The sequence below is a fragment of the Quercus robur genome, chromosome 4 (genome assembly GCF_932294415.1).
Source record: "Quercus robur chromosome 4, dhQueRobu3.1, whole genome shotgun sequence".
NCBI lineage: Eukaryota > Viridiplantae > Streptophyta > Magnoliopsida > Fagales > Fagaceae > Quercus > Quercus robur.
The window spans coordinates 53,129,504-53,144,494 of NC_065537.1; the positions used below are offsets into that span (position 1 = coordinate 53,129,504).

Genomic DNA, 14,991 nt, shown 5'->3' on the forward strand with positions numbered 1-14,991 from the left:
GACTTTTTATTAAATAAATTTTGGCAATCGACCAAACCAACCAACGCTCACCCTCACCCGAAACCGACTCGACCAATTTTTTCGACAGTCAATTTTGGGTTCCTCCACCCTCCACCTGACATCGGCGGGTCGAGTCTGGGTTGGGTCCAAAACCTTACTCGGCCTGACCTGTGGACAGGCCTGCCGTGTAGGCAATGGAAAGAAGAAATATCTGGGAATGAAACTGTCATCTCCACATTTAATGCACTGCACCAACTGAACTTGCTGTATTTATAAAGAAATAACACCTGAATAGTGTTTTCACAGCTCACAGCCCCTCCTAGCACCTCCAAAAGGGCCTTGATGGGACAAGCATCTAGAAGGTTTTCTAGAAACTATACAAATGGAAGGCTGAGATATAATGTAGGGGACTATATAAGGAAATGATCCCCACAGGAAATGGGGGGAATCTGAATGTAAAAAGGGAGAGAGAAAAGTAATACATGTACTCATTGTAAAGGGAATAATCCTGATGAATATATGAACAACTAGTCCTCGGAACTGCCCGAGGAAGGATTTTACGTTGAATTTGTGTCTCTTACTCTAGTAACCTAAGCCCAGTCATTCTTAAGTTTGAATTTATTTAGCTTTGTAGTTTGCTCACAAGATCCACTATCTTACAAATCTATTGTTTTGGGGGCTTATTAGGCTGATCACACTGTTCTAAGTGGGCTAAGCTTCTCACTTTTTAGCTTTTACAACAACAACAATAATAATAATAGTAATAAATTGATTAATTATTTATATATATCAAAATATTTAAAAACATTTAGCAATATATAGGTACATTGAATTAGTGCAAGAAAAATGGTTTCTAAATTTTTAAATTTTTTATTTAACTTGAACTTGAACTGTAATTAACAATGCTTATATTGTAAAATTAGAGCACATATACTTTTACCAAAAACATTGAAAATTAAATCATTGTTTTTCAGTATATTATCTTTTCTATTATAATCCATAAGTTATTGGATATAATTTCGCTAATTTAGGAGAAAATGGATAAGGCGCTATCAAGATTGAATACTACCCTATCAAGAATATATATAATTGTTAAAATTATACTTAGGGTGAATTGCAAATTACACTCCTGAAGTTTAGGATTGACTGGATTTTACACTCCAAAGTTTCAGAAACATGATGTTACACCCTGAAGTTGGTTCTGTTAGCAATTCATCCCCACGGTTAATTTCTGCTGTTAAGTGGCACATCATCATGCTGATGTGTTTTATTTTTGCTAAATCAGCCCCCAAACTATGTCATTTTAGTGATGACCAAATGAAGAGCTAGCATGCATCAAAACTACGTCGTTTTAGGCTTAAACTTAAAACAAAAACCTTGAACCTAAACAACACAATTTTAGGACAAATTCTAAAATCTAAAAACAAAGACCAGGGGTGGCTGCACATACACTTTAGGGGGTTTGAGTGGACCCCCTGACTTGAAAATCTTATATATATATATATATATATATTGCTTTACTAAATTATTTTATTCTTAAAAATATTTTTGCACACCCTGTTTTAAATCTTGCACACCCTGATCACATATCAGCTTATGCCACAATCAAACAACAACTTGGTGTATTATTTAAGCGAAACTACAATATTGGTTCTTCAAGTTTGAAGCATGCACAATTGGTCCCTTAAGTTTGTAAAATGAGCAATATAAGTCTTTTTACTAATTGCCATTAACAGTGTTACTTATGTGGCTAACGGACAATGACTTGACATTTTTTTTAATGATGTGGCATATTTTAACTAAAAAAATATAAATTAAAAGTACACATGAGAAACTTTTTTTTACAATGGTACCAAATTAAAAAAAAAAAAAAAGAAAAAACTTTTTTTTTTCCCTACCAATTGTAAATATATCAAAATTTGTGGGACCCACTAATGTGAACACAGACAACTTCTTCTTCTCTTCTAAATGATTTTTTATTTATTTATTATTTTTTTTTTGGGCTCTTGCACGAAACCCATTGATTGTCTTCTTCTTTCTTCTTTTTCTTTTTATTTCCTATCTCTCTTGCACGAACCCACACATTGGTGGTCTAAGGTCTTCTTCTTCATTTTTTTTTTTTTTTTTTTGGTGTTTACTATTTTGCTGCTTTGGTGGTCTTCTTGTTTCAAATAAAATGAAAGCCGGTTGAATTTAACCCCACCAACAAAACAAAATTCATAAAAATAGAATCTCAAACCCAGAAAACAAAACCCATTTGAGTTTAACCCTCACCCACAAAATACAAACCAAATCAAACATTTAAAGAAAATAAAAGAAAGAAACAACAAAAGAGAAGCAAAGATGCAGCGAAGTGCTATATGATACATGCCCTACCTTTTTGTTGCTATGCCTCTACTGGGATTCAATGGGTTTTGTTTCATCCCGTGGAGTGTCTGCAAATGTTTAGCTATTTTAGTTTACTCTGTTTCTGTATTTTGTTGCAGTTCTGTGTAGTTGTTGTGTTAATGTATGTCTTGTTAGTGTGTGTCTTTATCAGCCCGGTTGGACTGTGAAGTTTGTGATGTTGTAAGACTTTTTAAAGTGTATTTCTATTTACATTTAATTAAATCCAAGTATATGCAAAAAAGAAAAAAAAAAAAAAAAAGATGCTGGGACCTGTTTTTGTAATTTTAATTTGTAATTTTTTAATTAAAATATGCCACATCATTAAAATAAAATGCTAAGTTATTGTTCATTAGCCACATAAGTAAATGGTAGTTAGTAAAAAGATTTATATTGCTCATTTTGAAAACTTGAGGGACCAATTGCGTACGCTTCAAACTTGAGGGACCGATTGCGTACACATGGTAAACTTGAGGGGCCAATATTGTAGTTTTGCCTATTATTTATGTATGGATGAGTGTGGTTGTATGTGTTTTGTCATTTAGTTTAAAATATTTTTTTTTTTACAAAAACAATGACAAATATATAACCAAAATTGACTAAAAACAAAAATATTATACAAACTTAACAAAATAAAATAGTCATACTTACATTGACAATAGATAATGACAACTAAAAATAAACTATCATGAGACGATTTTAAAATAGGAAAACTCGTAGAAGGAAATTATAAAACTTCATATATTTGTGTGTGTTTTTTTTTCAATATCTCAGTATAATCAAGTTCTTTTTTATATTAAATTTTATTTAATTTAAGTTTCTTAATGACCCCTCTAAAAAAAATTCCAAGAGCCGTCACTAACAAAGACCATGAAGAACTCACACCTCACTAACCCAAACCCCTCAGCTCAGACTGAACCTAGATAGACCATCGGCTCACATCGTGAACCTAGGCGGCGGTGGCCACACCGATAGTGAACTACTCTTCTCTTTCTCTCTCTTTTCGGATTTAGCTTGTATAGTCTAAATTCCTACTTCCCAACATTAAATCGTGGCATCACGCCAATGTAACAGTAAATTAAAACCCTTGAAAAAATGAAATTGAAAAATATTTGCTTCATTTCGTGGTCATTGCCAATGAGGTGTGTAAATATTCATAGTCATATTTGTGTTGATTTTTTCAATGACATTTTGGGATGTGGTTTTTGGGTTTTTCATGATAGCTATTAAGATTGAATTCCTATTATTTGGGAAGATGTTATATATTTGTTTATATGGGTGATAAATAGTTTGAAATTTAGTACTTTCTGTGATAGTTTATAGTTATATGGACGGTAGGTGTTTGTGAAATCGTTTGTGCCAGTCTTTAGTGATAACTATACAGTCAAAGCAATATTTTTGCTTTGGTTTTATTGCAAAATTAACTTAAAGAAAGAAAGAAGATTGATTAGTTTAATTTTATCTGCATTGCCGAATGATATCTTGGAACCATCATATTACGTAATTATGAAACTTATTGTTATTTCTAAATGCAATAAGAGATGATTGGGAGGTGGAAAAAATACTCAATCTCTCAAATGTTATGCAAAATTACGTGATAGCTAGTGTTAGAATTCAAAAGGATAGGAAGGGGTTATGACTTTGAAGCTCTTGAAAATAGATTTACAATTCACAAACGTGGAAAGATGTTGTAGTCAAAACAAAAGTCAACCATTTAAGTATTGGTGATCTACCCCATCCACGGGTTTGGGCTAAAGCCGCAATCGTGTTTTGAATGATCAAAACCAAAGCTATCTCTAGATTCGAACACCAGTCAAAAAGAGTTACTAGCTATGAATGATATTCATAATGATACAAACAAGCAACTCTTATCCTTCTCTCTCTTGCTTTTAATGATAGTGTCTCTTTTCTTCACGTCAAGGATCCATCTTTGGGTCAAAGGTAATGTTAGCGATTTGTTGCTTTATTGTTGTATTAGTACTTTGTTGGACTTGAAAGGGACTGAAGAATTATGTTTGTATTTATTGGTATAAAAATAGGAAATGAATTATGAATGTTTTGCGACTTTTTCTTAAGGCATATTTGACAACATAGCTGAGCTTAAGAGATCAAACAAAAGAAGCAATGAATGCACAAAAACCACATAGAATGACCAAATATTAACATCGAACAGTTAGTTGGAGTGACTAACAAGCATTGAATTAATGAATTAATATATTTTGATTTTGTGTTTAGTTAATCTTTGATTGAAAACTACTTCTAGCCAATTTAAAAATAATTATAATTTACTTGCTTAACAATTAATTCAACTTATAATTCCAAACTTCAATAATAATAAAATTTATTAACATTATCTTGCTAAAAAAAAAAAAAAACCAAACTGTGCTTTTGTCACATATTTTATAATGACTAAATCTTAATGACTTCTTTTAAAAATAAGTACTAACAAGTTATTGTATCCAAAAAAAAAAGTGACTTTAAGAAATAAAAACGAAGTTTATATAACTAGATCAATAAACTACCTACTTCTTTGACTAAAATGGAGCAATTTACTATGGACGGCTTTGCAAATTTTACAAAGAAATACGATGAATCAATGATTTCAAAATTTCAACCATACAAATTTCTTATTTTCTTTAGACACAACTTGAAACTACTCTTTCAAATTGACAACAGTGATTTAGTATAATATTTATAAGCCTTTTGTGTAATCTTTTAATACATTCACGTATATGCATAACTTACAAGCTAATTTATTATAAGTCAAAATTCTTTAATAGACAATCCCATCACTAGCATTACCTATATGAGCATTGTTATTATGATTATCATCATCATCAAAGCATGATCATAATAGGGTTAATGTTTTATGCAAGAGCTCAAGTAGCTATAATGATCATCTAAATTTCACAACATACTAGAAAATGCTTTTGCCTTTTTAATTCTAATTTTTCATGTTATTTGCATACACAAATTGTGTACATTTTTAGACCCCTTAAATACAAACAGATTAACCTAGTTATTTTGCTAAGTGATTAACTTAGGTAAATTATTTAAATCTAGGTTAACACAAGTAGATCATATCAAGTAAATAATGTGGAAAATAAAGAATACGACGATATGATAATCCAGGAAAACCAAACCAGTAAAAAACCTAGGGAGGATTTAACCTATCTATTCTCAAGGTAAAACCGATTCACTATGAAAGAATTGAAGTTTTACAATAGCGACTTAGACCATTAACATCTTATTGCTACCTCGAGTAGAAAACTTACTACCACAACCACATGACAACTCTAAGTCCATGAACTACTTCTTCCTTGGATTCACAGCAACCACAAGTACTCCCACTTGTGTTTTCTTTAAACTCTTTATACAGTAACTGAAGTGAAGACCAAGCTCTCAACATCAATCTTGATCTTGATAACCCTAAGTATGTATGAAGGCAAACACCTCTAGATCTCGCAAGAGATTTACACACAGCATAAACGACAATAGTAAAATGTGGTTAGAGTATTTCCTTTTATACTTAAGGTAAAACATAAAACCCTACACATCATACAGACTTGGGCTTGAGTCGAAAAATTCTGCAGAAAAACAATCTGCACGAGTTTCGATCGATTGAGTCTAATTTTCGATCGATCGAGCTTTGCAGATTTACACAATAAATCCTGTAGTACACTAGATTCTAACTTTACACAAAAACACACTTTGAGCAGCCTAAATCTAAACTAAATGTTTTGATCATGGTTTGACAATATTACACATTAAAGTTCTAATACATTAGTTCCTAATTCTTTAGAACCTAACAAATTGTACCATTAGATAGTGACCATCAACCTTTTTTTTTTTTAGTATGACATCATTAGATAGTGACAATTAGCCATGTTCTTTGACTAAAGCTTATTTTTGGTATAAAAAGTGATTAAAAGGACGTACTTGTGGCCATTAAAGTCCAGACCAGACATATAATCAGATAGACACGAATAATTGCTGGCCATACACACTCAAAGAGTTCGTTAACTTCAACCAAGCCGATTCCCGCCACTAGGCTACATTGCTGGCCATACACACTCAAAGAGTTCGTTAACTTCAACCAAGCCGATTCCCGCCACTAGGCTACATTGCTGGCCATACACACTCAAAGAGTTCGTTAACTTCAACCAAGCCGATTCCCGCCACTAGGCCTTGTAGCCTAGTGGCACCCGCTTAGTTTGTAACCTTAGAGCTCGGGGGTTCTATCCCCTTAATTACCCAGTAAAAAAAATAAAAATAAAAATAAAAACCAAGCCGATTCCCCACTAGCAATATTACTAGAAATATTAATGTTCAAGTAGGCAAATAATAGTTCTATCAACAAAATAAAGTAGACAAATAATCTTGTCAAACATCTCCCATAAAATTAAAAGAAATTGTGTCATTTACATAACTCGCTACCCCTACCAGTTAGTGCTTGATCTCTAAATTCTGTTTCAAAAAAAAGTATTTAGTGTCCGTTTGGAATTTACTTATTTTGCTGAAACTGAAATTTTTTTATTGAAAATACTATAGATAAAGGAAAAAGGTAGCTGAAATAGTATAGTGAAACTCATAAATAGTATTAAAAAGTGCAATGAGACCCATAAATTGTAGCAAAAATAAGCTGAATAGTAAAATAGGTTGGCTAAAATAATTTTTACCAATAGGACACTTAGAGGGAGTTTGGATTCGAATTATAAGTGGCTGCGTTTGCGTTTTCTGATTTTTTTTTTTTAGTTCCAACCGCACTATTTGACTAAGTTAATCGTGAACAGTGCACGAATGCACTGTTTACGGACCCACAAATTCCACTTTTCAGTCACTTTTTTATTAAAAATGGATCTCACAACACTATTTAAACATTTAAAAATTAGTTTGCTACAGTATTTTCAGTTTTCAATTTCGGCAAAATAAGTTCTGTCCAAATAGAGCCTTAGTATCAAATGAATTTGTATTTTGCTAAATTGGTTCCTATATTTAGCGGCATATTATATTGTTTGGCATTTTCATTCCGGCTTCTACTATTTGTCAGACAGATTAGGCATGGAATTGGGTTTTCTCTGAAATGTCCCAGAACAAAAGTGTTGACCAGAAACTAGTTTGTTCTTAGAAAAATATGAATATTTTCTTGGACACGGAACCAAAAATATATAGGGGCGGGTTCTTTTTTTTGACACAGCAAAAGTTGAATCCGCCATGTATGATTTCAATCTTGGACCAAAGTTTATCGCACAGATTACTTGACTACTACCAGTAGTGTTACTATGGAATTTGGTATTGGTTGGTATGGTGAATCAATCTAATTTATCTTGTACAATTCACAAGGGAAATTTGTATAATTCATTATGATTTTTGGGTACAAACGAATTTCAGCCAAAAAATTTCGATGTGTTAGAAAGGAAACACTGAACGTTAATCAAAAGTACACCAAACAAGAACTATACAATCATATCAGCTTCACAATGAAATTTACCATTCTAAAACTGACAATTATCAAGAGTACCTACACAAGTTATAGCATCAATTACCTTTTTTTTTTTTTTTTTTTTTTGAGATGATTAGAAATACTAAGCTCGAACCCATGCAACTCGCCCACATGAGTTGCGTGGGTTCGAGCTTAGTATTTCTATTCAATAGCTTCTGAAATACATAATTAATTTTAACTGCATAAAATTTGGCAACAAATTTTGGACCAGCATTTCAATTCTTCAAGGTAAACTAAATACCTGGAATTAATGTTGAGAAACTAAAGAACTCATCTCCATTTTTGCTTTGTTTTATTAATTTGTTGGACTGACCATATAGAATTGAATTACTGCAACCTAACCAAAGACCAGTTTGCTCACCAGTCACCAAGGCATGCCCTAAAAGTTAGCCAAAATAATGACGTAACTTACATTACGTATCAAGAATGCAAGTTTAAATATATCCAAGCTAATTGAATATATGAAGCAGATATTTTTATTTAATGTATCTCTAAGAAATTAATATTATTAGGTCTCTTCACATCTAAGATATCTGAGGTTAATATTAAATTAACCCTTTATCATTGGATAGGAATGTCGATCATGTAGAGAACTACATTCTTGCCACTATTATTGGCCCTTAAATTATGTTTATTAATAAATATATTGTACTTCTAAACTTGATAATCTGCTATATATATATATATATATATATTTTTTTTTTTCGGACAATGGTATCTCTAGATTTGATGATCATTGACCATTTTTAAAATTGTTTACAGATAGTACCTTGGAAGGCTATTGAAAAAATTACACAGAATTAATTGGTGTCTCCTACTCTTCATGAGCCTTTTAATCCAAATGGAATGCATTATTGTGAACTTTTTATTTTTAGAAAATTTTCTCAGAAAATTAGTAAATGCAAGAAAATTGGGAGCTGGACAGGAATTATTGGCTGTTAAGCAAAATTATTCAATATATATATATATATATATATTTGAATTAGTAGGAGACGACCAATACTGTTGCCTACTATTTGGTGACCACAACATGGTGGATTAAGGTCTGTCCACCTAATGAAATTTGTGTGAATTAATGACCAGTAATTGACTGACTTTTCTATCTCATTCAATATGATAAAAATAAAAAATAAAGGGAAAAAAAGAAAAAGAAAAGAAAAGAAAATTCCTACTTGCTTTTTCTCAATAGTAAGTGTTTACTTTTGGCCCTTTTGGACCATGAAAGCTTGCTTGCATTTAGAAGTTAATCAAACAAGTGGTATAGTATATATACTATATGACTTTTAATTTATGTGTGAAAAATATTAATTGTAGAACTCAAATCTACTTTGCTTGGACAATATTAAGAATCTGGGGAGTTTTGTACGTACATGACTGATTTATTTTGAAGGATCTGGGGAAGAATCATCTAATTATTTTTTTATATATTCTCAAATTCATAATCAAATTCTTGAGGTTGTAAGACACCCAGTAATCAAATTCTTTAAGACTTATAAGTCTTAATCTCTCTGCTAGGCACTTTACCTGATTATTATTATTTGTAACTATTACAAATGAAGGAATATTGTTATTTTGAAATATAATCATTTCTGGAAATAATAAAAAAGAAAAAGAAGAATACTTAACGATTACAATATATGTTCACATTTATGCGTGCATGTGAAAAAGTTATTGGAAAAAAAAAAAAAAAAAAAAAGAAAAAGAAAAAAAGGAAGGCATAGAGAGTGATAGTATGTAGGCCTTATCCTCTATAAAGTTATAGGGGATTAATAATTCATGCACCGACGCACGTCCAATTTCTTGGTCGCGACCAGTTCAACGTAGTAATTCCTAATCATATTCGTTAAAAGAAAAAGAAAAAAAAAAAAGATTCTATCACGTAACTTATTTCACATCTGTACACATTTACTTTTCACATTTTAAATATTGATATTATAATATTTAATGTTAAAAATGTGTACATCAATGTATACAATTGTTAATCTTATGTGTATGAATGTGTGAGAAAAGAAAACTGTGAGAATACTTACCATTAAGATAAAAATAATAAATAAAAAACCTAATTTCTTTTTTTTTGGGCCCAAAACCTTATTATATTGCTCATACACAATTTCAGTAAAAATGAAAATGGTACATTCATCAATAATTTAAGCATATACCAAAAAAGTATTAGTCAATATTTATTTAAACATTATTAACTTAACAAAATTCAATCCACTTAGTTCATAATAGGTTGATAGGATTTTATAATTTTTAGTGTGAACTTATCTTAAGAACTCTCAAAAATCTTAATTTGTCATTTTCATGAGTCTAGCTTTCATCATATGTTAGTATGTAATTTTATAATTTTTGGGTTATAGATTGATTCTAGTTAATTAATTCAATTACTCAAGTTGACACCAAAAGCCTTGTTATTAAATTGACATCTCCTCATGCACAAAGTGCTCGGGGGATTGGGGGGAAAGAATTTGAATTGCGGGGTTAGCAGCATATTGTAATTATCTTTTAAAAAAAAATTACTCAAGTTAAGTAATTATGTCAAATTACATGAAAATCATGGAGAAACGAATAAATCACCAAATAATCTAGAATGTAGCGGAAAATAAATTGACATAGTGTTTTGTTGACTAATGGGAAAAACCTTTCATAAAGTAAAAGCCCTACTGGATGATTTGTACGTCACCACTCCTAAAAATCACTAATCAAAATTAAGAGATTACAAGTACAAGGAATCTTATTCCAAACCTGGTCTATCCTAAAGTAGTAACCGATAGCTGAATCCTTACGCCAATTCCTAATTGGTCTTAATTTTGTAGAGATTTCTTCTCTTTAAACAGATCCTAGTACCTGACTAACTCCTAACAACTTGAACCTTGTTGTTGGATTTAAAGTTCTTCAATACACTTGTAAAGAAGGAAACACTTGGTCACAAAACCCTAAGGTGTATGAGAATGCAGTAGCTTCACAATAAGTGTATATATTCTTTAATTGAGTCTCTATATCTTGTAATGACTTTAAAATAAAGTTTAGTGAACGAAACCCTAGAAGTCCAAGTTATAATGGGTTGAAAAACATATCAGAGAAATTTGAATCTGCGAAAATCGATAGATCGAGAGGTATCAAGATTCTTCATTTATTCTTGATAGAAGCTAGTATCGAGCTATTATTGAGACTAGTGTCGAGATTTACTTTTTTTTTTTTTTTTTTATACCTTTTTTACCTTTATTTATTTATTTATTTTTAGCCTTTTTTCCTTTATTTATTTATTTATTTTTTGGTGTAGTCTTCATGTCTTCAATAATGTCACTTATCTAGTTTGTAAAACATATTTCATGATTTTCTAGAAACCACTTAGAACTACCCAATACAAGTAAAGTGAATTTTGTCAAAAGATATGCCAACACATGAAAAATATGACCCTAACAATAATGTACCTTAATACAACGAGTGTTTTATTGATTGAAATAATACACAATAATGAGTAGCTCTGCCTTTTTGGATGCATCATTAGACCATGTGGTTTATATTATTTAAAAATAAAACTCTTACTAGTTTGACAAAAAAATTTGTTATGAAAGTACTGTTAATCTTCTACTTGTAAATTTTCCTACCCAAGTGAAAGTTATCACAGGTATACTATAGATACAAATTGTTATACAACAATTAGGCAAAAATATAAATTACACTAATTAAATAGAGTCAATTACACCCTTTAAATTTAGGCAAAAATATTAATAGTCTTTTTGATCTGGTAAGTTCGCTTTTTTTGATACTGTGAGTTCTTTTGTCCATAACTCCTGTTTACCATTAAAAATAAAATTTTAATACTAAAAACATATTAATTTTTTTAAAAAACACAAAAATACAAATTACAACCTTCAGTTCAAACTTAAGTTTGAATTTATGCCACTAATAATTGTAATTTTGGTCTTATAAGTTCAAATTTATGCCATTGTTAATCCTATTTAATAATTTTTTTAAGGTGACAATAAATGTGAAGTTATAGGACCAAAATGGCAAAAATAAAACTTATATATAGGATTTAAATGAAAATTGTCCAATTTTGAAGAATTCAATTTGTATTTTTGCCATTTAGCAACAATTTTTTTTTTTTTTTGAGGTATTTTTGCCTAAAAATGATTTTTTGAAAACAAAAGTACAATATTTTCTATATCAAATGTTAGAAAAGGGGATTGTAAGTGTTTCAAGCGTATAAGTCATAGAATATTTATATCTTTTGATATAAAAGTTTGGTTTTATATATGTTACAGAATATGAGAAATCCTATTACAAATAACAGCATATATAAAATAAATTATAACGAGGTAAGTGATAGAGATTAAAATAAAGACTAAGTTTTTCTTTCGAGATGATTCGCGCCACCTTGGTACTATTATTAGTGCAAAGGGGTCATTAGTATGCCATTCTTAGGATATAACAAAGCCAACCGCAAGTTGGATACCTTAAAAATCTACACAAATTTATAAGGTAGAAACACCACAAAATTATATACAACACCTTTTATACCAAGAAATAGGAATAATTCTTATATATTATTTGTTTAATGAGTGGAAGGATGAAGGAGAGCAGATGACTACAAAAATGGTTTAAGAAAAATCATGCTATTTTATAAGTTTAGAAAACAAAGAAAGCAAAGATATACATATAGAAATGAGCCACAAGTTTAACTCACACGCATTAATAACATAATAAAAGAAAATCAACAGTTTGTTAAATAACTGTGTAAAATGATTTACCGTTATTCTAGGTGTTTATGTCATCGGTACGAGAAAACTAGCGAATCACCACTCTTGTAGGTGTTTTATGTCATCGGGTACAAAACAATATTTAATTTTTATTAGAAGACTACAACTAATCATTTGTAGGAAAAATATTCTGCTTTAAAAGAGTTTTACTATCAAGTTTGTTGGAGTGAGAAAGAGAAAGAGAGAGATAGAGAGAACTTAATTAAGATTGGGGAAAATTAGGGGTGCAAAAACTTTAGTTTGAAAAGTTTATTACTTAAGTTTCTATTAATTCAATTAATAAAGTCTCCTATATTGTCAATAAAAAATTTCAAATCAAGCATGGTGTACACCAAAATGGAACCATCACGAAAGCCATTGTGAATCCGTGATAAGAGAATATTGCTAGGAAAAGAGAGAGAAGAGCCAAACCATTGATTAGTCTATTCAACAAAAAAGATAATCACATCAGATAGTACTTATCAAGAAAGAATAATCGCATCCGATAATCTTTTTTAATTTTGATCATTCATAATTTCATATCATCCTGTGGTCCAGCCATACATGCAAGTTGTCCATAAAACATTCTCATTCAAAAATTCTTCAACGTAGGTAGGCTGTCCCAATTAGCTATGTGATTAGAACTCCATACATTCAGATTCCGACGCTAAATTTTCATTCATACAATATTTATTGCATGCATACGCGCTTCTAGCCTCCAAGAACGTCCTTCATCATCTAAGGTCAACATACAAAATTTAGTCAATATTAGTTAGTTTTTTCAAAAACTACCCCAAACCAAACTTCAAATTATTGTAATACTAACGGTATTATAATATTTTATAAAAAATATTGTTAGCCACTCTAATATTATGTTATTATTTTATAATATCATTCATTCTAATTTTGGAAAAAAAAAGTCATTAATTATTATAAAAACTAGAAAAAATGTTGTGTTACCCACATTGTTACGACTCTTATCGTTTTCTTCTTCTATATAAGTATGAGTTTGGAGGCATGAAGTCCCATACAAATCCCAAACACCCAATCATTCACATCTAATATTGTCCCTTGTCTGTCAAACATTTCTTATAGCCCATCGAAAAGGCCAAAACATGGCACTTCGAGCATTGGTTACACTTCTATTTGTGCCTCTTTTTCTGTCTCCAACCATTCTTGGTTACTCCCAAGCAGATATTAAAAAATGGTGTAGCCAAACCCCAAACCCTGAGCCATGTGAGTATTTTTTAAGCCATAAGCCTAATTACCACAACCCCATCAAGCAAAAGTCCGATTTTTTCACAATTTCAAAGCAGCTTGCACTAGAACGTGCCCTGAAAGCTCAAAATAACATATTTTCACTGGGGCCCAAGTGCAAAAATGCTCGTGAAAAGGCTGCATGGGCTGATTGCCTTGAGCTTTATGAGTACACCCACCTTAGGCTTAACAAAACCATCGACCCTAATGTCAAGTGCAGCCAAACCGAAGCTCAAACATGGCTCAGCACGGCTCTAACCAACCTTGAGACGTGTCGGGCCGGGTTTATTGAACTAGGGATCCCGGACAATCTCTTGCCCTTGATGTCAAACAATGTTTCTAAGCTAATTAGCAACGCTTTGGCTCTTAACAAAGTTCCATACACTGTGCCGAGTTATAAACATGGTTTCCCAACATGGGTTAAGCCCGGTGACCGGAAACTCTTGCAGTCTTCTTCAACTCCTAAGGCTAATATTGTGGTGGCACAAGATGGTTCAGGGAATTATAAGACGATAAAGGAGGCGATAAGTGCAGCATCGTCACAGTCAGGAAGTGGGAGGTTTGTGATATATGTAAAGGCTGGGACATACAAAGAAAACGTTGAGATAAAGTTGAAGAATATTATGTTGGTGGGAGATGGTATAGGAAAAACCATAGTCACTGGGAGCAAAAGTGTTGGTGGAGGTTCTACAACCTTCAATTCAGCCACTATTGGTAAGTAAATTCAATTGACATCTAATAATATATGCTAAATTTTTGTGCTAAGAAATTGCTATTAATTGGTTCCCTATAAAATATTAAATATATATTTATTTGTCTAGTGGATAAAATCATGGCTTGGACTAAGAAATGCAAGAATACCAAGAAACTTCTAACCATTTCGGAAAAAAAGGGAAAAAAAGAAAAGAAAAAAGAGAGGCACCTCCATGCATAAATTGACCTCAATTGAACTTTTAGATAAGTAAGTCAGCTGGGTTATTGAGTACTAGTGTATAATTTAAAAATTTTAATGAGATTACTCATCAAACTTTGAATTTAAAAGGAGTCTTATTTCATAATGCATGTCATTCACCAAAGCAAGGCTTGGTTTTGATTTTGTTT

At 31.2% G+C, this 14,991-nt stretch overlaps 1 protein-coding gene across 7 annotated transcripts in view; it reads left to right on the plus strand.

Annotated features, from left to right (window-relative positions):
* Positions 1-14,991, plus strand: part of LOC126722968 (pectinesterase 2-like) — a 112,312-nt gene that overhangs the window by 16,476 nt on the left and 80,845 nt on the right. For 2 of the 7 annotated variants that reach the window (XM_050426136.1, XM_050426134.1), the window contains exon 1: positions 13,646-14,604. The exons of 2 other annotated variants lie outside the window; for them this stretch is intronic. In XM_050426136.1, the coding sequence (XP_050282093.1) occupies positions 13,749-14,604 (856 nt within the window). In that variant the 5' untranslated portion in view covers positions 13,646-13,748. Of the gene's footprint in view, positions 1-13,641; positions 14,605-14,991 lie in introns of those variants that run through there. 3 more of the 7 variants (XM_050426140.1, XM_050426138.1, XM_050426137.1) reach the window with 3 other exon arrangements.